Below are 27341 nucleotides of genomic sequence, written 5' to 3'. Positions count from 1 at the left end.
AACTTTCAAATTCGATTATTGTTTTTATTATGCGCCTTCTTTGTTTTTGTTTGTTGAGAAAGTGCAATCTGTGCTAACAAACTCGGTCTCATTTCATGGCAACACCAGTGGTAGACAAAGAGTACCTCAAGGAAATCGAAAAGGCACTTCGAGACCTTCGTGCTCTCATCTCCAGCAAGGGCTGCGCTCCTATCATGCTCCGCCTAGCGTATTTGCACTTATCTTTTCCTCTTCTCACATATGTTTGATTGTCCAAACAGAGAACTATAAGAAACTGATGTGTTATATTTGCAACCATTAGCTGAATCAGCTTATACATGCATTCAATATTGAAATGGACTGAATCATTTTGTGATACAGTGTACCGACTTATAGATCACTCATTATTATTATTATTTTTTTGATAATTCGATAGATGGAGAGGGTGGATTTGAACACTTATTAATGTCTCCGTTACAAACACGAGAAACTGCTATTGAAATTAATTGCAAATTTTCAATAATGCTGCATAACATTATCATTGACAGTTGGCATAGTGCTGGAACCTATGATGCCAAAACGAAGACTGGAGGTCCTAATGGCTCAATCCGGAATCTGGAGGAGTTGAAACACACTGCAAATGCTGGTTTGGAAAATGCTGTTAAATTTTGTGGTGAGCTTTTGCTTCTTTATGGTTTTTAGAGAACTGGTTGTAGATAGTATGAATTTTTGTAAGAGCTCCATTCAATTTCACCACTCAGTGAGTGATCTTGGAAGCCAATTAGCATTCATTTTCATCTAACTGTTCTGCTCCTGCTTTTGTTTTTGATTCAGAGGAAGTGAAGGCTAAACATCCTAAAATCACGTATGCTGACTTATACCAGGTGATTATTTTCTTCCAGGAACAATAGTTGTATTCAATATTTTATTTTATTCTTTTTAAATTTTGTTTTTTGTTTTGTTTTTTTTTTGATAGAGTATTTGATAAACCAACCAACAAACAAAACAAGCAGCAGTAGCTGTACAAGGTCTAAGGACAAAACAGAAAGAAACCTGTCCAGAAGAGTCTAAAAAACCAAAATGACACCTATAAAAACAAGCTTAATTGAGCAAGCTATACAGAATAAAAAATAAACAACATGAGCTGCATAGGTCTTTATTTAAAATAGAGTTCTTCACTTTCCTTGAGCAAGCTAGTTGCCCTCTCATATTATAAGCTATGGCTTTTAAGAGATCTAATCTAGATTTAACTCTGTCCCCATGAATTCTGTACTGCCTGCCAAGCAATTCTGCAGATCAGACTCCTCAAGTTTTTGCCTTTTAGATGCTTAAAAGCCCACTTGCCCATTCTTCTATAATTTTTGAACTTAAACCTTAACTTTCCAGATACTCTTGAGTGAAAGAACATTAAAAAAATAGGTGGTCCCTGGACTCCATATTTTGTTCTACAGAAAGTGCGTAAAAGATCACCTTTATACTCTCAAACTCTCAATTAAAAAGTCTGTCTCTGGTTGAGTGGCAAGCCAGAATATAAAAACATGTTTTGGGACATGTTTGGAGAACTAAATGATCCCCACCATTCAGCCTCTGGAAACTTCCTTCTAATTTAGTCCCATACTGAAGCACAATCAAAATTATGATCTGCAGTAGGCAACCAAATTACTTATCATCAGTAGCCAATTCCATACCACTCCGACCAGCTTTAATTCTAACAAGAGTTTCAGATCTAGAAGCAGGCCAACACCAATCCCCATTTCTAATTACACCAGACAACTTTGCAGAAAATGAATCATAAAGAGGCCCTTCCATATGGCTCATATAGATTGAACTTTGCCCATGTATATGCCTCATAAATGCTTAGTAGGAGGTCTACATAGAGGTCGAAGTTGCAAAATTTTTCACCAAAACACCAGGGACTATCATTGGTAAGCCTGAACCCAGGCTACCTATAAAGAGCCACCTTGAACAAGAGCAACCACATATATATCATCACAAGAGCTCTATTCCAATCCCGAATTATTTTCAATTCAAAATACCTTCAGATTTATTATGTCTTGGCATGTAACATATAATCACAGACAACCTTTGTCATTATTAAATAATGTATTTAGTGTAGATATTTGTGCCAAGCAGCAGGGTGTTAAAAATACTCTAAAAAATATAACACACTTAGGTACGGTATAAACTGTAAAGGGCTTCTTTTTTCATGTATCAATTTGATAGAGGATCCCGTGCTTTTGGTAATTGTGAAATTATGTTTATCTGCATCTCTTTCCTTCGAGAACCTTCTCCCATGATTTGGATAATTATTATTTTTTTAGTCTTTTAAAACACAGGCAGAGCATGTCCACCAGTCATACACCAAAATGAATGATGGTGCTGGTCATATCAAATGTATATCATTGTTACCATGACAAAAAAAAGAAAAAAAGAAAAAGGAAGTACATCGGCATTGTTTAGATACACTTTTATGCTTTTCATTCACATCCTCAAGATGTTGATGTATTGTTGCTTCTGTATGAAAAAAAAAAGGCAGAAGTATATCTAATTTACGAAAAAGTTGGCATTGTTCATACATTTTTTTTTTCTCTTCTCTCACATCCTCTCAACCTGATATTTTTCTTATCATGGATGAGGACATATGCTAGATAAGAAATTAATAAATGTTTACATTAAGAATATATTGGCTAATATTTGAATCAACTTGGGATCATCAACCTTTGTTAATATTAATCAAGCTGGTATCTTAATATATTAATAATGATTGACTCATCTTCAATTTTTTTTTTTAGCTTGCTGGTGTTGTTGCAGTTGAGGTCACTGGAGGTCCTTCTATCGACTTTGTTCCAGGCAGAAAGGTAAGTTTGTGGTAGAAGTTTTTAACACCTAACTAATAGTCTTTAGTAACTTTCTTTATCCCAAGCAGGATTCGATGGAATCTCCTGAAGAAGGGCGCCTTCCAGATGCAAAACAAGGTATGCCATTAATGAAATTGCTTTAATTTGTAATGGGGCCATTTTGTGAAACATTAGTTTCTTCAGTCTCTTTGTTTCAGATTAAGGAATGAAGAATAAGGTTTAACTCTGTTCTTCTATGGTTGTTAGAGTAAATATACCAGCCTTCTTAGTTGCCTTGGTGGTTTAGCAGGATGTGTTGCTACCCCAAGCTCAACAGTTTGAAGGATCTTAGAAAGAAGACAAAAGATTTAATACATGCTGGTGTACCATTATTGCATGTTATAATGGCATTTTGTTACTCAAATTTGCCATCATCCTCATTTGGCCATGCTTTCCTCTCATGCACTTGATACTTTGATTAGTTTATAATCCATTTGAAAACATGTATTTTTAATACCAAGAAAATTGGAATTGAAGAAAAACAAGAAACAGGACCTCACACACAAGTATAACAAGCTCACCACCTAGGGAAAATCCAATGGGATACCAAAAGATCACCACCCAAAGGAAATTACCGAGGGTATAACCGTATAGGGCTGAAGCCACCGAACACACTCACCACTCAATGGAAATATGGAATGCACCCAATGAGATACAAAGTACTAACACAAGTAATTTTCAGAATAATCACTCTCTGATTTATTCATTCTAGCCAACTAGGATATATGGTGTTTAGAACAGCCCTCTTAGTATGGGAAAATTAAATAACTATATGATTCCCAGTACATAGGAAACAAATAGAAGAAAATAATGATATGGTATTTCTCACAAATTGTAGATTTCAAGATTGACTAAATAAGTGCATTAGGACCAGCCCTAATGGCTTTGACTAATAGCACTAGCTTTGGATAATTGGGCTAGAATTGGGCCTCCAAGTTCAAACCACAAGATTCGTCAATTTGGACTTGTAAGACAACAGGGGTTGGATTTGTTGGCTTTTTTTATTGGACACTCTCTTGTCATTTTTGGTTACCTGAGATTTTTTTATATTATAAAACTTGGTTATTTTGTTCTAAGCTTGGCTATATGCATATTGTATTATTGTTAGAGAAATTGAATGCACAATCTACTTCATTGTGACAGAACATGCAATCATATGCACACATTTAACAGATGTTAAACAAATTAGATTCTCTGCTTATTATTTTTCATTGTAGGTGCAAAGCATTTGAGGGACGTCTTTTATCGCATGGGTCTTTCTGACAAGGACATCGTGGCATTATCTGGAGGCCACACATTGGTAACTTTCTCCAAATATTCAAAATATGGAAAAAGTTCTTCACCATGGTTGAAACATAAATATAATTTATCCTTCTTTTTGGTTCTTTAGGGAAAGGCACATAAGGAGAGATCAGGATTTGAAAGTCTACCTTGGACAAATGATCCTTTGAAGTTTGATAACTCATACTTTGTGTAAGAAATCAATAAAAACTTTATATTGGTAGATAAAAACTTGGTTACTATATTCAATTTCAATTATTACAAGAAATATAGTAGGCAAGTTGAAATTTTATTTGATATATATGTTATGATTGATGAATCAGGGAGCTACTAAAAGGGGATTCAAAGAGATTATTGAAACTTCCCACAGACAAGGTTTTAGTTGAGGATCCTGAGTTCCGCCGCTATGTTGAGCTATATGCAGAGGTAGCAGTGTGACATATATTTATTCATATCAAAATGCTCACATTACTAGCCATCTATCAGTTGTTTTGATTTTATTATGGCGAAAAAAAAAAAAAAAAAATCAAGTTTGTGACCAAGGGGAATTTATCGTTATGATTGGCAGGATGAGGATGCTTTCTTCACAGATTATGCGGTATCACATAAGAAGCTTTCCGAGCTGGGCTTCAATCCACCTTCCTTGGGAGCTGCTAAGAGCAGTGCTAGAATTGTAGTTGCACTTGCTGCAGTTGTGGTGTTATTCAGTTACCTTTTCGATATTTACAGAAAAAGTCAAGTGAACAAGACTCAACTTGAATAGAATTTCTACACAAAATCAGTATATTCAAGTAATAAGTCACATTTCAACCCAATCAGCAGTCGATTTGTTATTCAAAAAGAAGAATATTCGGATATAATAATATTTATATGTTTAATTTGAAAATGAAAACCATATTTTAGTCATCTTCTTCTACAGATTGTCTTAAATGTTGCCCCCTTTCTCCGGAAGTTTGTAAATAAGATCGGCGATATAAATAAGAAATAATAAAGTTATTATTATTGTGTTAAACCCCTCGTTGAAGGGGCTTACAGGAATAGGAATAAACTTCTGCTGAGTAGACCAACACTAAATAATCTACCATACATTACTATTACTGCTTCTACCTGTAGAATTGCTACTATTATGTGTAGCCATCTACAGGAACTGAAGTCAAAAGGAGAACAAGTGCATCTCCCACCTAAAAAATTGCTATATAACTTAATAAATTAAAATTAATTCAAGACTCTTGGACTCAAAGAGAGTGTAATGTCTTGAAAAACCTTAAGCCTCTTCTCAATCTTCCTCTGAAATATCCCGGCCGTGTTGCTAGTACCAACTGTCTTGCCTGCCTCATCCGTGCCCAAAACCGCAGCCATGATAGCTTCTTCAAAATCCTTGTTGTCAGGCAACAACTCTGTCAACTTGTCCCCTTTTTCTTCAGGGGAAACGGATAGCTTTCGGGTCTTATTTTCGGGCTGTCTTGATTCCATAAGCGGCTTCTTAATCTCCCCAATGTCGTTCACTCTGATCAAATTGGCAGCATTTCCAGACCTTGATCTCTTTAGGCCCTCAGGAAATTGATTCCCAACTGGGTCTTCTGCGATGGGCTCCTTAAATTTTGTTGAATAGAATGGTGGTGCAGCAACATTTAGTGAATTGAAGTTAGGAGCAACTTGTTTGATACTTTTCTGCTGGGGTAATACCACTTGGTTTGCCAACATTACGTTGGAATTGATATTCTCATCAGCAAAATCATCCTGGGATTTGATTGAAGGCAAGCTAGTATGATGATCCTTGCAAGGCTGAGGCTGCCAAATCGATGAAGATCCAAGGAAGGCGTCGAAGAGTCTACTCTGTTCGACCCGGTCCCCTCCCTTGTTCATCATTTCAGACTCAAGGTCCTTGAGCATCTGCTGTGCCCTTTCATAGGCCTTGAGATGTGAATCTGTCCCTCTTGGTCCATCTGCCACTGCAGGTTTCACACGCCGCAAATTTTCTTTGGCTTCGGAAATCCTCCCCTGCTTCATCAAACAGATTCCAAGATTGCACATCTTGTTATTATCTGGAGCAATTGAAAGAGCCCTCCGATAGGCATCTTCTGCTTCAATGTAGTTGTTCTGCTGCATCAGTGCCCATCCCAAGTTCCCCTATTACAAGAATTGGCCCTCAATTTCATGTGCCCATTATAAGTCTTTAAACAACAATTAACTAAACTAGTAGAGGCATATGCATTCTTACCAATAACCTAGTTGCTTCTTGTTCCACCGAGACCTGAAATTTCTTTCCTTGAGATCTGGCAGTCTTGGTGCGTTTCCCATTGAAAGCCAGCCCTTGTTGAATCAAGAACAGCTTGTGCTTGAGGAGTGATATTTGGTCATCCAACCTCCCACATCTCTGTAGAAACAAAGGCAAAAAAGAATCAATACTAGTAATCTTGAGTTGTCAGCAAGATCCTAAAGTACCACCAGTTAGTAATCTTGAGTATCCTAAAGTACCAGAAATAATGCACAAACTATAAATGTACATCAGCGAATTACCTTGTAAAGATCCAAAAGAATATTGTCAAGAGACTCTTGGGCTTGATCTGAACACCGATGTCTCAGTGACTTGATAGCTTCAATGGCTTCTTCAGCCCGATTTTGTTGCTTCATCACAATAGCCATATCTTTCAGAGCACTATCCACCCTATCCCCAGCATTAATGGCTGACCAAAACAGTGGAATCGCTTTTTCCGGATCCTTATCCACCAACTGTTCAAGCAAAAAAGAAAAAAGAAAAAGACCCATTTAATCAGAACATAAAACAAAGAAAGAAAACACCATTTTGAACCAATTAAAAAAAAACCCAGAAAGCTTGCCTGAACGTTCTTGGCTCTGACATAAGGACTGTCGCCAATTGGGACCTTGTGAGTAACGTGGAAGGACTCAGATCGAGTTCTTGAAACCCCAAGAGGCTTGGCTGGTGAGGAAGGAGCGGACTTGGTGGGTCTGAAACCTGGGGGAGCGTTCCACATATCTTGCAACATCTTTGGGTGATTTTTTTCAGTGGCAGTGATCTCCCAGAGAAGGAAGATAGAAGCGGAAGTCTCTGAGAGAGAGAGAGAGAGAGAGAGAGAGAGAGAGAGATGAGGGGAGAGAGTGAAGGGAACGCTGAGATTTAGAGGGGTATTATGAGATGTATTTTGAATTTTTGACCGTTGGGGTTACCGTTCTACGAACTAGCCGTTGGGTGTTTTCTATATGTTAAGGGCAGATTTAAATTGAAATTTGCGTATCTGCAACGGTAGTCCTCAAGCTTACTGTAATTTCATATTTGCCCAATTTTTTTATTTATTCTTCTAATAAGTATCATATCTTATCAAAAAAAAAGAAAAGAAAAGTATCATATCTAGTAATGTTCCATTCACTGCTTTCAAAAAAAAAATGTTCCATTCACTAATACCCCTAGGCTACTCTATCCTTTTTAGAAGACTTTTTCTTTTACGTCATATTAAACAGCAACTTTGCTACAAACACAATTACTTTCACATATTGTGAGTAATGGATAATTACTTTAATATTAGAATCTGTGACTTCAAAAACTTGTGGAAAAAGTAAATTATTCATTAAATGAAAGGAAAGTTTTATTTTATTTATATTTTTTAGAGAAGGAAAATTTCATTTAAACCCTATAGTTTAGGAGTGTAAAAATTAGTCCAGTGAAATTTAAATAAAAAAAATAGCAAATTAAACCCTACTGTTTCAAAAGTAATAAAATAAGCCTAAGAAGTCAAAAGTGAACCAATTAAACCCCAAAATAATGTCATTCTACTTAAATTGGTTTAGGTTTAATTTGTAACTTTTTGAAAATTTATGGTTTAATTTTTTACTTTTTGAAACTATTGAGGAACAATTTGTGATTTTTTAAAAACCTCAAGATTTAATTTACTACATTTGAAGTTATAAGGTTTAATTTGTTACACCCCTAAACTATAAGATAAATGTAATTTTCCCTCACTAGAAATATATGAGAAGTAGTGAAATATAGTAAAATACTAAATACCGATGTATAGAGAAGTGTTGAAATATAGGAAATACTAAGAGAAATGTTTTGCTACATACAAGTATATAGCAATTGCTGCATAATGGGTTATGTGGTAGCAAAAAGAAAGTGACAAGTGCCTAAAGGTCCATCTGATCATATACATTGCACATGAACCTTGGTTATGTTACTTTTTTTTTTTTTTTTTGCTGCCACATAACCCATTATGCAGCAATTGTTGCATACAAGTATGCATCAAAAACTTTCTCAAATACATTGGAGCTGTAAAATTTTATTTATTTATTTATTTTTGAGAAGAGCTAAACTCATTTGATTATTGTATGTTTGATACAAGAATATTCACTTATTGTATGAATTAATGTAGTTTTGAAATTTCAAAAAAGAAAAAAGAGAGGAAGAAGAATGTAGTGTCTTGTTATATCTTTCTAAAAAAAAAAGGAAAAAAGAATATATATATATATATATATATATATATAGTGTCTTGTTATATAGTTAATATTTCTCTTCATTTATTATTATTTTTAAACCAATATTTTTTTCTTCATTTAAGAAGAGTATATTATTAATTTAAAATATTAAAATATTACATGTGTGTATATTTATGGTATTAACTTGATATTACTTTCTTCCCATGTTGTTATTCTTTTATTCAATTTTGGGATTTTTTTTTGATGAACAAAAAAGGGTGGAGGGGGGGGGGGGGTGTACCAATGTGGCAATCCTACTTAGGCGTGATTATAGTAGCACCCTACTTGCTAGGTTCGGGGCCCTACTGGGGTACACGAGGAACATGGTGAGCCATAACTTCCCAGTCTCACGAGGTATACTAGTGAATTTTGAGTTGTTGAGAGAAGCAAACCAAGTGAGTCCATATTCGGAATCAAACCTTGGACCACACACTCAACGTATCTTGTGCATCACCCAAAACCACTAGACCCCATCCCATTCAATTTTTGGATATTGGAAAATATGGTTCTCTTAGAAAATATGGTCCTATTGAAAAGTCAATTAATACATAAGCCAGTGAGTGTAGTCATTGTTAACAACATGGAAGAAACCCCATCTGCACCTTGGCATTCTCTGCACCAATCCCCTTCCAAAATGATTGAACGCCACTGTGACTTGCATTTTTTTATCACCTGCAAAGGTGTCACTTGCACCAAACAACATTACCTGCACCATCATAATAACTCATCATGGTATATCCATTTTACAGTTTAAATTTTATTTAGTAAACTTAATAATGTACAAATTGTCACATCATTGAAAAATTATCTTAAATGGCGTAACATTTGATACACTTATATTTATAATATTTAATCTTAACCATAAAATATAGATAAACTTACATCATTGTGATGGGTGAAGTGGGAGTTTGAAATGGTGATGGCAGTGGATCCTTGAATGGCATCAATAAGACCATCTTGGCAATTGGACATAGAAAGACGATCAAGCCAAATATTTGTGGATCCAAAGATAGAAATTCCATCTCCATCACTCGCTGTCCTAAACCCCACATGGTCCACAGAGTCCCTAACTGTGCCACCTGGTGCCGAAACAATATCATGTATGTGAAGCCCATGGATGATCACGTTCTTAACAAACTGAATGGTAATTCCAGCACCATAGGCAATGTGAACATTAGCCCCCGTGCATCAATGGTCTTGTGTGAGTTCACAATCAACTCCTGGGACAACTTGATCACCATGCTGTGTGCAAATATGATCCACAAGGGCTTCTTCTGGATCATGGCATGACGTAGAGTTCCCGGCTTTGGTGCCATTGCCTATTTTGATAAATTATGTTATTGTGCATTATATTTTCCTAATTTTTTTTTTCCTATACAACTAAACTATTTGAGTTTCAAATATATTATTCAAAATTTTCATTCTCTTAAAAAGAGATTATTATATTTATAATTTTTCTTATTGTAGGAGTAGTTTCGAACTATTGATTGAGTTTCGTTTACTAATATAGATACATGAACTTGAAACTGCATATTTCTTAGATATTCCTAAGAGACTATACCATATTATAAATTTAATATTTAAAATAATGTGTAGGAAAAAAGTAGACTTTATGTCTAAAGTTGAACACTTGACCTATCAAAATGAAAGAAAATAATCTGTATAACACAAAGAGAACATGATCTTTTTTATTTATTTATTTATTTATTGCATACACTTTTAAAATTGGCCACATCATTATTCTTATTTTTTTACTTTTAATTTTTTGAAAATATTAAATATATAAATATATTGGTTTTACAAATTCATCTTAGGCAGTTTTAACTCTACATATTTATTTACTTTAATTTTGATGTTATAACTAAATAATAAATCAATGAAAAATAAAAATATTGTCTATACATATTTGTAGAGATATTGGGCGCAGGAGCTCATTATCTGTGTATACATTAGGCCTAAGCCGAGGACTAGAGGACGTCCAAGGAGGAGTAAATATTATCAAGAGAGTTCGTGTTAGTAGATGAAGAAGCTAATTTTGGTCTTAATGGCCCATAAGGGTGGGCCGAGGATTAATGCCTCCTCGGTTAACTAAGCCAAGATCCGAAGAGATGGTTTGCCGTCTAGGGGAACGTTCTGGAGAGTTCTATTGGTACGGATAAGCATTACAGAAACATAGGACGGGGGAATCCTAAAATATCTAAGGAGAAAATTGCTATCATCACATTAAATACTTTGCAGCTAACTCTTTAACCGCATTAATGTGGAGGTGATACCTGAACAGTGGCTTCAGCCTTACAGTTACTACATAAAGACTTTAAGAAGGTGCTGATGAGACAAGTATCAAGACCAACCATCTGGCTTGCATGTGGAGGGTAGAGATGAAAAGGGAAAGGAGTATAAAAGAAGAAGGAAGCAATGAGAGAATGTGATCGTCAAATCAATAGAGAAACATTGTAGCAATCAGTAACCAAACTTGTGAGAAACATATAAGAACGGATCTCCTCGGATTGTGCTGAGGATGATTTTCTTTAGTTTAAATCAAGGCGTAATGCACTTTTAGTCCCTATATTTTGACTTTTTTCCATTTTGGTCCCTACATTTTAATTTTATCACTTTTAGTCCCTAAATCAATTAACGCGTGTTATTTTCATCCTTTCCGTCAGTCAACTGACAGAAATAGCTGAGGTGGCAGCCGAAGCAATTAAAATATTATAAAAAATGCCACATTACCCATGACACATCAGCATATAAATTTAAAAAATTAATTTATTAATTTTAACTAAAAAAAAAAAAAACATAATTAAAAACCAAAATTCACATGAATTAAGATCTAAAAGTGCATTTAACAAGAACACCAACCCAAAAATTTTAAAACCCAAAAAATTAACATAAGATCCAAACTTGAACACTATTCTGGGTTTGGGTATTTGCTTAAAGTCAAAAGCAACTTCGGCAGTGGAGTAATGGGTCCTCCAACAACAACAACAGCAGCAATAACCTCAACCAACTTGCTCCGGCGACATGTGAACTCTACGTGAAGATGGCGGAGTCGTTGAAGAAGCTGTTGGTTTTGGAGCTTTCATCGTGGTTTGAGGATGTGGAAATGATGGTGGCATTGACGAACAAGGCTTTTGAAACCTTGGATTGGCTTTAACTAGACTGCATTGAATTCTATGACGTCGTTTGGTCTCTCCTCTCTTGGCGTGCTCAACTCTCATCCTTAGAGACCATGCTTCGAACCCACCAAAATGAAGAAGAATCCGACACCAGCAATTTTCAAGCTTGGTCGAAAGAAGCACTGGCTAGATCCGAAGCCGAGTATAAGAAACCCAGAACAAATACCCAACCCCAGAAAATCAAGTCCGAAAATCAAATACCCAAACCCAAAAAATGAAACCAGAAAAACAAAAAACAAAAATCAATGAGTCGAGTTTGATTCAATGAGCTGAGTTTGGTTGGGTTTTTCTGGGTTTGTGTGTTTGTTTGATTCAATGAGTCGAGTTGGTCAGGTCGGTTGATTTTATTGTTGATTGTTTGAAATAAATTGGGTTTTGTTTGAGTTTTTAGGTTTCTGGGTTTTTGAGTGTTTGAGATTACTGGGTTTTCTTTGATTTTATGATTTTGGCTATGAATCTTTAGAGAAGAACGAGAAAAACTGATGGATTTTCAGCATGGCTTTTTCAGCATTGGTCTTTGTTGTCTTCTCAAATTTTATTGCATTATTGATTTGATTTTAAGTGGGAAAGGAAGTTGATTTGATGGGTTTAATTTTGAATTCATGTTCTTGGGTTTGATTTTCTAGGTTTGTGTTCTTGTGTTCATAGGCATTTGATTTTATTGTTTTTAATTCTGTTTTTTCTTTTTTTATTTAGTTAAAATTGACAAATTATTATTTTTAAAAAAAATTAGATGCTGATGTGGCATTTTTTATAATATTTTAATTGCTCCGGTTGCCACCTCAACTATTTCTGTGGGTTGAGTAACGGAAAGAACGAAAATAACACGTGTTAATTGGTTTAGGGACTAAAAGTGGTAAAATTAAAATGTACGGACCAAAATGGAAAAAAGTCAAAATATAGGGACTAAAAGTGCATTTACGCCTTAAATCAATCTATCTTTCTGTTCTTGTCATTTGAATCCACTTTATTTGTCATCCATCTCATTAACCCAGTTTTCCAACTCACTCTCTACAAATTCATTGTTTTGGACTTGTTGGGCCCGAGTTCATCCACCGTTTGGGCTAGAGACTCAAATTTGGTCATTACAATATTCATCTTGGTCAGTTTAATTTTAATATTTTTTTAGGGGGTTTAATTTTAATAGTTGATAGACACATTCAAATACAAAGTCAACAATATTATATTTTGATATAAATTCAGAATCTCACTACCAAAATAAGTAATTAAGTATTATGTCAAAAAAAAAAAAAAATCAAACAAAAGCTAAAAGAGGGAGAGAGAAGATTTGTGAGTTGTGACAGAAAATTTAAAAAATCAAACACACTACCAAATCGTATTATATAAAAAATAAAATAATTCATCAACCTAAAGTAAAGTTGCAAAAAAGAATATATATATATATATATATATGTAGAGAGAGAGAGAGAGAGAGAGAGAGAGAGTAATCACATTTTTCAGGAGAGAAATAAAAATAAAATGAGAAAAAGAAGTATCAAATAAAAAATATAGTCATAAGTGAAACACCAAATTATTCAAGCCATGATATATAATAGAATAACATTATTTTCTTGTAAACTATATTTATATGCAATAAAATAACATTTAACAATTATAGGAAAGAAAGAAAAAACTTAAAAACACAAAACCAAATTGTAACCCAAAGTAAAATTCTAAAGAACACATAAATACATCAACCTAAAGTAGAGATACAAAAAATAAAAAATTCACACAAAAATAAAACATGAGAGAGAGAGAGAGAGAGAGAGAGAGAGTATAATAACCTTTTTCATGTGAGAAAATATGTATAAAATGGGACAGAGAATGTCATATTTATAATAATAGAATGAGGATAAGACGAGTCAAAATAAAAGGAAAAGAAAGAGATAGATAAAAAGTGACATTAAGGTTGAGAGTAGTTGAGAGATGAAAAGGTAAAAGAAAAGTTAAGGCTAAAAATGGATGTTGTATGAGGGAGGATTTTGTTGTCTTTGATGTTTCCCCCTCGGATGAATTAGATAGATATCTTGTATTTGATAGAAATGGATTGTACTGTTATAGGCAGGTAGCCAATACTTTGGCCTCTGTGGCCAGTATGTAATTTTCTTCTTTGTTGAATATAACGTCTATTAACCAAAAAAAAAAAAGTTACGGTTGGAAATAGTGGAGAGAAGTGAGAAACATGTAGATGATGTGGCTGCTGATGTGGCTCAACAGAAGTGTAGCAATAATAAATGTTACCCTTCAATTTTTAGATATATATAGATTGATTGATTAGATGTTATTAACTATTTGTACCATAAACTCTTTTTTATTTTATTTTTTATATATGAATAATTTTAAAGTATACAAATACTTAAAATTTAAGTATTTTATGGATGAGACAGTTATTAGTCTTAAATGATCTTAAAATTTTGTAAGTACGGAGGGTAAACAAATAAAATATAATTTAATGATGGATTTGTCAAAAATTAATTGAATGATAAAATATTGAGTAGTATAACATTAATTAAAGTCATGTAAAATGTTTGTTAATTACCTTCTACCAAAAAAAAAAAAAAAAAATCACACAAAGTTGTAATTTGAACTCAATCATATATATATATATATATATATATATATATACACACATATGTATTGCACAATTTTTTTAACCATAGATCTTCAACGAGAGAGCGAGAGAGCCTAAAGTCTAATAGACATTCCTCAAGCTTTGGTCGTGTCCAACCCGGCTGTTAGCAAAATAGCAGGACAAATAATATATTCTTTATCCATGTTTCTGGTGGATGTATAACAACTATTTAGGCAAGCGTACTATTAAAAAACAGGAAAAAAAATTAACAATTAATCCATTTTATATAAAATAATTATGTATGCGCTCGCTATTATTATTCACTAGTCACATACCTGCACGTTGCACGAGATAATTTTTTTTAGAATGGTCTCATTAAATATTTTATTAATGCTATAATTTTAGTTATTAACCATTAGTTTTTCATTAGTTTTTAAGTTAATAAAAACCTTAAATATACCCTTTTTTTTAACCTTTACACACTCACACACACACACACACATATAGTGAATCTTTACACATACTTTTAAAAAAACTCTATATATTCCACTTTTTTGGATGCGTAAAATTATAAACTACTACCCCATAATGATAGTGGCTAATTAATTTTAGATATTTTTTTTAGTGATCTCATTTGCAACGCTTCTTACTATTATTATATATTTATTAACTGATGATTTGCATAACAAGGTCGATAAATGAGAGGTAGCATTGTTCATTAGATTTTCGAAAGTAATAGTGTATGAAAATTATATATATATATTATAAATAAGGTTAAATGAAATGTCAAAAAATAGATTTTTAAATTTTCTAACTTTATTTCTTATCTAATTTCTATTACTATCAAAGAACATCCATTTTAGTTATGATTAATATGGTTTTTATAGTTAGAGTTTGATTAGTTTTAAATTTAAACTTAGTACTATAATTGTATTTAATTGTTGATTGTTGATTTAATTTTTAAGTAAATTTAACAGTTTATGTTACTACACTGTAAAGTTTTTAATATTCTCCACACATGGTAATCTCTATTTTATTTTTTACTTCTCCTTACAACCTCTTTGTTTTCCAATCAATGATTACTAATTGACCTTTTTTTTTTCCTTTATCTAGTCTTAATTACTTTGTATTGATTTTTTTTTTCCATACCACCTCTCTCTCTCTCTCTCTCTCTCCAAAATTTGATGATGATTGTAGGGGTGAAATTTACAAGTCAACAGTAGGCTTTGGGCCCCGCGCGGAGTCTAGCTATGACAAGAAGGGAAAACGGGACTAGAAGGTTTCCAGCCCAATCCTGTTGGGCCGGACTTGTTTAAGGGGCGTCCGAGGAGGAGTGCCTCCTCGGACACACCAAATGGGAGTCCAACGTGCACCCTGCACACAGTGAGGAACCATCCCAAGCAAGAGGAAAATGTTAGACGTTCGGGAGGCAACCACAGCTGCCGCATTAAATGCAAGAAAGCTACTTTTCCAGCCGCATTAATGTAGAGAAGACAGGTGAATAGTGTTATCTTGGCCAGTGCAACTCACAAAAAGATAGGGTAGATGTCCGATGGGACAGGCACTCAAGTGAAAGTCCAGATGGTTAACAAGTGTAAGACCCTTATCAATTTGAGGGTGCTATATAAGAGAAGAAAATCCCCATGAAGAGGGGATCGAGAAATGAAGAAAAAAGAGAGAGAGAAAGGTGAAAGAACTCTGTAGTCCGTAAACAGAGTAAGAGGTGCACTTATATGTCTCCTCGGACCGATATCCCATTAAACGTAAATGGAATATTTTCACGTTCAACATGTTGCGTGGCGTACATCTAACTGACGTTCACTTCGACTAGTCCTAGTTCTGTAACTCACTCTCTACAAATTCATTGTCTGGGGACTTTTGGGCCAGATCCACTTACTTGCTGGGCCTGGGCCCCAAAAACCGTCCCTACAATTGGCGCCGTCTGTGGGGAGAACTTGTGTCTCGACAAGTGAAACAGTAAGAGATGGAAGGATCAGGTCCGCGCCAAACCGGACGTGCAGAATCTCAACGGTAAGACAACTTTTTAAATCTCGAACGAGGGAAGGACCAAGATAATCAATGAGAGGGCAGTATGAATACCTCTCACACGAGTAGAAGATGCTCAAAAGGGAAAGATCATACATCCCATAAGCAGAATGAGCGAAAGGCTCTACAGCAAGAGATTGATGATTTGAAGAAGAAGCTGCGTCGAGCGTAGCGAAAACGTCCTTCACCCGGCTCGGACACTAGCAGTGATGAGGACGGCGAATACAGGCGAAGGTCAAGAACCCCTCCGAGCGAGACTTTTTCCTATGAGGAAGAGCGGCCTCGTAAACGCAGCCACAAAAGCCCGTCTTACTAAGGCCTGGCCAATGATGCCATGAGCAAGGCCTTGGATCGCATCTCCCAGTCGCCATTCATGTGTAGAATAGAGAGGGCAGTGCTACCTCGGCGGTTCCATCAACCAACGTTTGCCATATACAATGGTCGGACTGACCCAGTGGAGCATGTAAGCCAATTCAACCAAAGAATGGCCGTCCACTCCAAGGATGTAATGTGTAAGGTGTTTCCATCTAACTTGGGACCCATGGCGATGAGATGGTTTGATGCCCTCCAGCCGAATTCCATAGATTCCTTTAAACAGCTGACGTAGGCTTTTGGTTCCCGCTTCATCACCAGCACTAGAGTCTCTCGGCCCCTCAATTCCCTCTTATCCTTGTCCATGCGGGCAGGAGAAACGCTGAAGGCCTACTCGGACAGATACTGGGAAATGTACAATGAGATAGAAGGAAATTACGATGACGACGCCATTAGTACGTTCAAAAGGGGCCTACCGACAGAGCATGGCTTAAGAAAGTCCCTCACTGGGAAGCCAGTCACCAGCGTGCGCCAACTTATGGACAGAATAGACAAGTACAAAAGGGTCAAGGAGGACCAGCAGATGGGGAAGGGTAAAGCGAAGGTTGTTCCTTAGAAGAGGAGGGATTTCAGGTCGGACCGCTTTAACAGCAGTAACAGGTCGAGAAGGGACTACGCGGAACAGTCCGGACCTATTGGGACTCAGGCAGTCCATGCTGTGTTCCGAGAACCGTTGCACAAGATCCTGGAGAAGGTGAAGTACGAACCCTTCTTTCAGTGGCCGAATAGGATGGCGGGCGACCCCTTAAAACGCAATCAGAATCTGTATTGCGCGTACCACCAGGAGCCAGGTCACACCACCGACGATTGCCGGAACCTGAAAAACCATTTGGATCGGCTTGTCCGAGAAGGGAAGCTGAGGCATCTATTGCACCGCCCTGAAGGATGGTAGGAACAGTCGAATGTCGAAACCAGACAGGGCACATTGAGGCCACCCATTGGCACAATAAATGTCATTCTTGCCGCACCTGGGAGGACCGGTTCCAGCCCTTTTAGAGTAATGTCAGTGGGCAGGTTCCCGACTGAGTCAGACAAAAGGGAATCCAAGAGAGTCAGGGTGAGTGCCGCACCATTAATCGGGTTCACAGAGGAAGACAAGCAAGGAACCCTTTAACCCCACGACGATGCCCTAGTCGTTACGCTCAGAATAGGAGGGTATGACGTGAAAAGGGTGTTAGTCGATCAAGGCAGCGCCGTGGAGGTAATGTACCCTGATTTGTATAAAGGGTTGAAGTTGAAGCCAGAAGACCTGTCGCCATACGATTCCCCTCTGGTCAGCTTTGAAGGAAAAATTGTCATCCCGAAAGGCATGATTAGGCTGCCTATGCAGACAGACTCAGACGTGGTAGAGGTGAACTTCATTGTTGTAGATGCATACTCCCCTTACACAGCTATTGTGGCCCGGCCGTGGCTTCATGCATTAGGGGCTGTGCCATCAACCTTGCACCAAAAAGTGAAGTATCCGTCAGGAGGTCAAATCGAAGAAATAATGGGGAACCAAGGAATGGCCAGATAATGCATGGTGTCGGCAATCTCACGACGACCAAATAGCGAACCTTTCATTTCAGCCGAGAGCAGCTTATAGCAATCAATGACCCCGGTCCCAACTGCGGGTAGTGGAGGATCGACCATGGAGGTGAGCTGTGAGGAGTTGGAGAAAGTACTCGTCGGATCAGACCCTGAGAGGTTTTATTAGATCGGCTCGGAATTACCACCACAGGAGAAGACAACGCTAATTGATTTTCTTCGACGGAATGAGGACGTATTCGCTTGGGATCCCTAAGAGGCCCCCGGGGTTGACTCAAATCTTATATGCCATCACCTTAATGTTAACCCGGCTATAACACCAAAGAAGCAACCTCCTCGGCGGCCGTCAAAAGAATACGCAGACGCTGTGAGAGAAGAGGTCGCAAAATTAAAGAAAGCTGGGGCCATCAAGGAAGTATTCTACCCCGAATGGTTAGCCAACACAGTCGTGGTAAAGAAGAAGAGCGGGAAATGGCAAGTCTACGTAGACTTCACGAACTTAAACAAGGCCTACCCGAAGGATCCTTTCCCAATGCCACGGATAGACCGATTGGTAGATGCGACTGTCGGACACCCCCGAATGAGTTTTTTGGACGCTTTCCAGGGCTACCATCAGATATCTCTGGCTGCCGAAGACCAAGAAAAAACCGATTTTGTCACCCCAGTTGGAAACTATCATTATAAGGTGATGCCCTTCGGCTTGAAGAACGCCGGGTCGACCTATCAGAGGATGATGACTAGGATGCTTGAACGGCAGATAGGTAAGACCGTTGAAATGTATATAGATGACATGGTAGTAAAGAGCAAATTGGTGGCCGACCACATCAGAGATCTCGGTGAAGTCTTTCAAATTTTGAGAAAGTACAAGTTACGACTGAACACATCCAAATGTTCATTTGGGGTGGGATCAGGAAAGTTCTTAGGCTATATGGTGACCCACAGAGGAATAGAAGTTAACTCTGACCAAATAAGAGCCATTCATAGCCTGTAGCCCCCTCGGAATCCCAAAGAGGTCCAGAAGCTTACTGGCATGATAGCTGCTCTAAACCGTTTCATCTCCCGCTTAGCGGACAGGTGTAGACCTTTCTTCCTCCTATTGCACAAATGGAAGGGCTTCGAGTGGACTGAGGAGTGCGCTTTAGCTTTCCAATAGCTCAAGAAATACCTCGCCCGACCACCGATCATGTCCAGTCCCGATGCCGATGAGGTGTTGTTCGCATACATCGCAGTAGCCTCTCATGCGGTGAGCTTAGTGCTAATCTGAGAAGACAACGGCACGCAGCGACCCGTGTATTACGTGAGCAAATCGCTGCAGGAGGCAGAGACCTAGTATCTCCCCTTTGAAAAAGCTATCTTGGCCATCGTACAAGCCACGCGGAAGCTCCCCCACTATTTTTGCGCACATACAGTAGTTGTGCTAACTCAACTTCCATTGAAATCCGTCCTCCGCAGCGCCGACTTCACATGGAGAATTGCTAAGTGGGGAACGATCCTGGGTGCCTTCGACATTAGATACATGCCTTGCATCGCCATAAAAGGTCAGGTCCTCGTTGATTTAGTAGCTGAATTTGCGGAGCCCACCCTAGAAGGAATGGAAATGTCGGGATCACTAAGTGCTGATGAGAAACTAATAAGCACAGTCTCTCAGCACGAACATAATTGGTGGAAAGTACACATCGACGGTGTAGCGAATCAAAGGGGCTCAGGGGTGGGGCTCGTTCTAGTCTCTCCTGAAGGGATAACCATAGAAAAGTCGTTGAGGCTCGGATTCTCTGCCACGAATAACGAAGCTGAGTATGAGGCGCTGTTGGAGGGGATGTCAATGATCCGAAAATTAGGTGGAAAGTGCGTAAGTATATTCTCGGATTCGAGACTCATCGTGGGACAAGTGAATGGGGAATTGGAGGCGAAGGATGGAAGAATGCAAGAGTACCTTGCCCGGGCTAAACACCTGCAGACCCATTTCTATCACTTCCGCTTGACGCATATACCCAGGAGTGGGAACACCCATGCTGATTCTCTCACAACGCTAGCCACCTCCTCGGCTCAGCCCCTTCCGCGGGTTATTTTAGTTAAAGACCTCTGCCGCCCAACAACAGAGATGGCCAACGGAATTCGGGTACATAGCATCGGGGCAAGACCTGGATGGACCCTCTGGTGCTGTTCTTAAAGTACGACACCTTGCCGGACGATAAGGTTAGGCTGACAAAATCAGGAGGAAAGCTTCTCGATTCTGGTTGTCTGAAGACTCCAAACTTTATAGACGCTCATTCTCGGGGCCATACCTGTTGTGTGTGCACCCAGAGGTTACAGAACTCATCCTGGAGGAGTTACATGAAGGGATTTGTGGAAGCCATACGAGGGGCAGGTCCCTCTCCCACAGGGCCATGACGTTGGGTTATTGGTGGCCGAGCATGCATAAAGAGGCTTTGGAATATGTGAAGAAGTGCAACCAATGCCAAAGGTTCGCCCCGAACATACATCAGCCGGGCGGAGAACTTAACCCGCTGTCCAGCCCTTGGCCATTCGCACAATGGGGCCTAGACATACTAGGACCGTTCCCCAAGGCGGCTGGGAACAAGAAATTTCTCCTCGTCGGCACTGATTACTTCACAAAGTTGGTCGAAGCTGAGGCGTTGGCAAACATCAGGGACGTCGATGTCAAGAAGTTTGTTTGGAAAAATATTATCACTAGGTTCGGGACCCCGTATACCCTGATCTCGGACAACGGCCTCCAGTTTGACAGCAAAGCCTTTAGAGAATACTGTAATGAGCTGGGAATAATCAATCGATACTCCACACCGACCTACCCACAGGGTAATGGACAGGTGGAAGCCATCAACAAAACCATAGTGAATGGAATGAAAAAGAGGTTGGACGATGCGAAAGGGAGGTGGGTTGAAGAGTTAGCCCACGTCTTGTGGACATACCACACCACGCCTTGCAGGTCCACGGGAGAAACCCCCTTTCCATTGACCTATGGAGCCGAGGCCGTCATCCCACTGGAGATAAACTTCCCAACACAGAGGACAACTGCCTTCAACCCCATTGCTAATAACAGCCTTCTGGAAAAAAGCTTGGATCTCTTCGAAGAAAAAAGGGAAAGTGCAATGGTCCACCTAGCATACTATCAGCAAAAGCTCAAACAGGGCTACGACGCCAACGTGAAGTCAAGGCCATTAGCGCTCGGGGATCTAGTGCCGAGGAAAGTCCTGGGCACCGCGAGGAACCCTGCATGGGGAAAGCTTGGACCAAACTGGGAAGGCCCATACCGTATCACTTCTGTAGCTGGCATTGGGGCATACTTTTTGGAAGATTTGGATGAACATGTAGTGCCACGCCCATGGAATGTAAATAACCTGAAAAGGTACTGTTATTAATGAAAGACATCCTTCTTGACGCCGTGTTACTGTACAACTACTTGGACTAAGTGTTAAACAGAATTCAAGTCCTGCTTGGCTCCTCGGACCACAGAGTTGGGGGAAATTAACTTGGCAACGATTTCCACTACGTGTTAAACAGAACCCAAGTCCTACCTGGCTCCTTGGACCACAGACTTGGGGGAAATTAACCTGGCAACGATTTTCACTAGGTGTTAAACAGAATCCAAGTCCTGTCTGGCTCCTCGGACCACAGACTTGAGGGAAATTAACCTGGCAACGATTTTCACTAAGTGTTAAACAGAACCCAAGTCCTGCCTGGCTCCTCGGACCACAGACTTGGGGGAAATTAACCTGGCAACGATTTTCACTAGGTGTTAAACAGAACCCAAGTCCTGCCTGGCTCCTCGGACCACAGACTTGGGGGAAATTAACCTCGCAGACAATTTTCGCTAAGTGTTAAACAGAACCCAAGCCCTGCCTGGCTCTTCGGACCACAGACTTGGGGGAAGTTAGCATTGCCGCCATTTTGTCTAATTATCAACTACCATTTTTTACACATTCATTCACTTATGTTTGGTTTTCAACAGCTAAGGGCAGAATAAACATTCATTCATGATGAAAACAAAAGAGAAAGTAAAACAAAAAGAATAAAAGAAAACAACACCTTTCATTAAAATCCCCAAAAATGATTCTTTTACAACCATTAAACAAAACAAAATATAAACGGTCTAACAAGTAAGATCCTACACTACTTTCCTAAATCTGATCCTTGAGCAGGCCCGGGTTGGTTGTCTACTGGCTGTAGCCCTGGGACAGTCTCCTTAGCATGTGCAACAACCTCCCTGATTGAAAGACCGTCCTCGGGCAACTTGTCCTTCACGGCCAGCTGCGCATCCTCAGCTTCAGGCATAACGGAGTCCGAGGCTAAAGCCTTCGTTGGGAGAGGCTCTTCAGGCGTGACCTCATTAGGGATCTCACGAACGTTCTCAGGAAAAAAGATATTCTCAGTTTTCCTAAGATCGGAATCCGCTGGGACTGCCGCTCAGTCCAAAGCTACACCCCAAGACAGGGTAATGTATTCCCTGCATACAGTAGCCACCTCCTCGGCCAGCCTGACCTCAGTGTCCTTGACCCCGCGATCATAAGAGGCTGCTACTACTTTCTCGGCCGCCTCCCTAGCTAGACGGGCCTCCCCCTTGACCTTCTCAAGCTCGGCTTTGAGATCTGAAACCGCCCGCTTCTCTGTCACGAGATTTTCCTCGGATTGGTGGAGCTGTAGGCGCAGATCCTCAGCCTGCTTAGTAGCGTTTTTAAGGCCGGCCTCCGTGCTCGCCCGGCCCTTCTTTGCCTCCTTCACTTCATGGCTCAGGCCATCGTTTTCCTTCTTAAGGTCGCCAGCAGTCCTCTCGGCCACGCGGCGGGATTGAGCCTCATTATGAAGGTCCTCACGTGCCTTTTTGGCCCACTCCTCAGCAACAAAGATTTGCTGAGTGACCTGCACCAGAAAAGTTAAGGCTTAATCAAAGAGAATGGTAAATAAATGGATGCGTAACAAGAGAGCGAGATAGAAAAAGTTTTCGCTTACCATTGCCATGTCCCTCTTCAGCGACATGAAGAGTTCTGGTTGCTAAGTATCCCGGAGCCCCTTCATGTCGCGAGGCAAAAGAAGAGGCTGCTGTAGGGCCTCAACCAAGAATGACGCCTCTCGTCGTTGGGATTCCCACAAGGTTGCATCCCAAGAAATCGGAGCGCCATCCAGTTCGAGCCGCGGCGACCATATACGTTGTTCCCTCCGAATAGCCGCCTCGTCTCGACTATCAATGGACTTGGTCCTCTTCTCTTTGGGCTCCTTGGTCTCTTTGCCCTTCTTCTGAGGTTTGGCTTTTTCTTGGCCAACCTCACCCTCCTTCAACTCCCCTACAGGCCTTTTTCGCCTTAAATTGGGTATAGGCTGCAGTGCCGCATCCGACGTGGGAGGAAGAGGAGGAGGAGTCTTGGAGGATGGCTGCTCCTTCGGGACATCCTTGGAGGACTACCCTTTGTTCCTATTGGAGAGGAGGCCCCTGAGACCAGACCTTTGTTTCAAGTTCATTCCTTCTTCTTCAAGCTCTTGGCTAGTACCAACTTGTGCAGTTACTAAGCCAAGGTCAGGGGCTGCCGAGGCGCAGTCTAAATCTGAATCAGAATCCGAGAGCTCTACTATCCTGGCCGACACCTCTCCCTCCTCGATGAAGTGGAACTGGTCTATCTGATCCTCCAAAGATGAGTGCGAGGAACCAACTTCTTCCTCTGGGACAACTACTGTGGGAAAGGCACGCTGAGCAAGCAGCTGAACGGGAGGTAAATCTCTTGAAGTAAGGAAACCTGGTATGGAGACGTCGATCTGTGCCAATTGCGGACTACCAGCCTTGATTGCTTGGTCGGGCTCCACTAGAGCACGAGTAAGAGGCACGTAGTCCAAAATCAGAGGAGTAGCCCGCAGTTGCCCGTCTGCACTCACATAAATCTCAGACCTTAGAAGGAAATTAAGTGCTTGGACGTTGACCAAACTTAGCCGAGGAGTCGTATGCGCCTTGTCTGCAAGATCCGAAGAGAGGGTTATGTTAATCCGAGGAGGCAAACAAACAAAGTCAGAATCGAAACAATAAAAAAAAAAAAATAAAAAATAAAAACTAAAATCCTTTCCAAGGGATCTAACTCTATGGTGACCTACCTGGTTTTTCTGCCTTGACTAGGCAGTGAAGACCGTCGTGCCACTGTTCGGAGACGATCAAAAGGTCGTCCTTCAAGCCTTTGTTGGACTTGGGAAGGCAAGATATCAACCTCACCTCATCGGACCTGGACTTCAAGTAATATGGGTCGCCGAGGCTGTGCAGTTCATATAGATGAACCACGTCATGCCATGTAAGGCCGAGGTTCATTTGATTGTTCAGGACCTCTATGCACCCCAGGATCCGGAACATATTCTCGACGCATTGGTGAGGGGCCAACCTATGACCACGCAAATAATCCCTAGTTATCCTCCCCATAAGGATGGTCATTCCTCCTTCCACAAAGGCTATCACTGGAATGGCAACCTGCCCCGTTCTTCTCTTGATTAAGACCTCCTCCAGAGAACAATACTCTAGACCTACCTCCAGTGGAATGCGGTATTTGGCCCTGAAGCCTTCCATACTGGCCGGGGAATCTACCAATTTGTCAAGCTTACCCATCCCCCTAATCCTAAGTGACGCGAAGATGATTTACTTAAGGAATAACGCCGGAAAAGGTAATGGAAAAAGGAGTGCACACTTACGGGTAAGGAACTTGTAGGAAATCTTTAAAGGGATGACTGCGAAGGCTTGAACGCTTTGAAAAGGAAAGTGCGGGAGTGCTCTGAGTGCTTGGATGCTTGTCCAAAAATGAGAAGGAAACGCCTTCAAAAATCTTATGTATCCGGGAGAAGCTGAACGGGCATACTCCCACCTAGGGAAACGGAAATGATCCCAACCGTTGATCCAACATCCAGCCGTCAAATTAAAAAGATATAAAACCGCTAAAAGCAATAATTAGCGCCCCCTGGGTCATTAAATACCTCCGATATTAATGAGTCACGTGAGAAGCATACCGCCGCACGGGTGAAGCAGGAATCCACAGTAAATAGTCCTATGAATGTCAAAATCCCGCCTTTCCTCCTCGGACAAGAAAGAAGGAGCCGGAATTTTGAGAGGCTATTGTAGGAGTGAAATTTACAAGTCAACAGTAGGCTTTGGGCCCCGCGCGGAGTCTAGCCATGACAAGAAGGGAAAACAGGGCCAGAAGGTTTCCAGCCCAATTCTGTTGGGCCGGACTTGTTTAAGGGGCGTCCGAGGAGGAGTGCCTCCTCGGACACACCAAATGGGAGTCCAACGTGCACCCTGCACACAGTGAGGAACCATCCCAAGCAAGAGGAAAATGTTAGATGTTCGGGAGGCAACCACAGCTGCCGCATTAAATGCAAGGGAGCTACTTTTCCAGCCGCATTAATGTAGAGAAGACAGGTGAATAGTGTTATCTTGGCCAATGCAACTCACAGAAAGATAGGGTGGATGTTCGATGGGACAGACACATAAGTGAAAGTCCAGATGGTTAACAAGTGTAGGACCCTTATCAATTTGAGGGTGCTATATAAGAGAAGAAAATCCCCATGAAGAGGGATCGGGAAATGAAGAAAAAAGAGAGAGAGAAAGGTGAAAGAACTCTATAGTCCGTAAACAGAGCAAAAGGTGCACTTATACGTCTCCTCGGACCGATATCCCATTAAACATAAATGGAATATTCTCACGTTCAACATGTTGCATGGCGTACATCTAACTGACGTTCACTTCGACTAGTCCTAGTTCTGTAACCCACTCTCTACAAATTCATTGTCTGGGGACTTTTGAGCCAGATCCACTTACTTGCTGGGCCTGGACCCCAAAAACCGCCCCTACAATGATTCTATGACATTAATTATGCATTATTAGTTTTTTTTTTTTTATTTTTTTATTTTTAATTTAGTGTTTCTAACTTGATTTGTTTTGTATTTCATTCTTCCTTTGATGCATTGGATGTGAGAATGAGTGTTTCCCTAGCATTACTCCACTTAATGTCAACAATTTATTTATTTAATTTAGGCAAAATATTATATTTTAAAATTTTTTAAATAAAAAATGAGTGGAAATATAAATAATGATATATATGAGGGATGTGGCTGAATTTAAATGTTAAATAAAATTATATGAGAAAAAAATAAAAATAAAATACATAACAATAAACACTAACTTATCCAAAAAGTTCTATGTAATATAATCTTTTTTAATTATTTGTAATGCAATATGATAATATTTAACAATCAAAGTCATAAAAAAATAAAAATAAAAAACTTAAAACACAAAACTAAATCCCATCAACCAAAATAGAGTTCCAAAGAATACAAAACTTTATCAAGCTAAAATAGAGATGCAAGAAAAAAAAATCCACCAAAAAATTGAGGGAGAAAGAGTGGGAAGTAACCACTTTTTTGTGAGAGAAAATTATATAAAGAATGGAAGAGTGAATAACAAATTTATACTAAGAGGATGATAATAAAAAGAAACAAAATAAAGGAAGATAAAAGGAAAAAGGAAGAGTGATATCAAGGTAGAATGTTTGTGGAGATGAAAAGGTAAAGAGAAGGAGAAGGGTGGGAGAAAGTGTAAATGTTAAAAAAAAATTGAGTACAATTTGATGAGCACAATTTTCTTTTATTTGAATTTAAGTAAGATATTACATTTTTATTTTTTAAACAAAAAGAGAAAGAAAATATAAATAATTTAATGATAAGGAGGATGTGGTTAAATTTCAATATTGAGTAAAATAGAAGAGAAAAAAAGAAAAAAGAAAAATGAAAAATGAAAAGATATAACAAAAAAACACTAAATTATCTAAATTATGCTATGTAATGGATTACTATTTTATTTTTATCTACTATCTTTAATTTTTTTATAATGTAATCGGATAAAATTTAACAATCAAAGAGCAAAATAATAATAACAATAACTTAAAACAAAAAACTAAATCTTATCAACCTAAATTAGAGTTCTTAAAAAAACAAAGATTTATCAACCTAAAGCGGAGA

At 39.1% G+C, this 27341-nt stretch overlaps 2 protein-coding genes and 1 pseudogene across 2 annotated transcripts; 1 reads left to right on the top strand and 2 right to left on the bottom strand.

Annotated features, from left to right (window-relative positions):
- Nucleotides 1–5037, top strand: LOC115994468 (L-ascorbate peroxidase 3-like). The gene is made up of 9 exons (XM_031118639.1): nucleotides 1–208; nucleotides 528–652; nucleotides 814–863; nucleotides 2772–2837; nucleotides 2906–2954; nucleotides 4094–4176; nucleotides 4267–4349; nucleotides 4481–4583; nucleotides 4726–5037. The coding sequence occupies exons 1-9, from the start codon at nucleotides 96–98 to the stop codon at nucleotides 4918–4920; spliced, it is 867 nt and encodes a 288-aa protein (XP_030974499.1). The 5' UTR covers nucleotides 1–95; the 3' UTR covers nucleotides 4921–5037.
- A 98-nt stretch (nucleotides 5038–5135) lies between these two features.
- On the bottom strand, nucleotides 5136–7291 carry LOC115994467 (protein POLLENLESS 3-LIKE 2). Its single transcript, XM_031118638.1, has 4 exons — nucleotides 6998–7291; nucleotides 6678–6890; nucleotides 6379–6534; nucleotides 5136–6287 (listed from the first exon to the last, which is right to left on the bottom strand). Exons 1-4 carry the CDS (start codon nucleotides 7163–7165, stop codon nucleotides 5373–5375), a joined length of 1452 nt encoding a protein of 483 aa, XP_030974498.1. The 5' UTR covers nucleotides 7166–7291; the 3' UTR covers nucleotides 5136–5372.
- A 1898-nt stretch (nucleotides 7292–9189) lies between these two features.
- On the bottom strand, nucleotides 9190–9964 carry LOC115994470 (annotated as a pseudogene).
- Nucleotides 9965–27341: the final 17377 nt, after the last annotated feature.

The sequence above is a fragment of the Quercus lobata genome, chromosome 6 (assembly GCF_001633185.2).
Source record: "Quercus lobata isolate SW786 chromosome 6, ValleyOak3.0 Primary Assembly, whole genome shotgun sequence".
NCBI lineage: Eukaryota > Viridiplantae > Streptophyta > Magnoliopsida > Fagales > Fagaceae > Quercus > Quercus lobata.
This window is presented reverse-complemented; position numbering and strand designations above follow the sequence as displayed.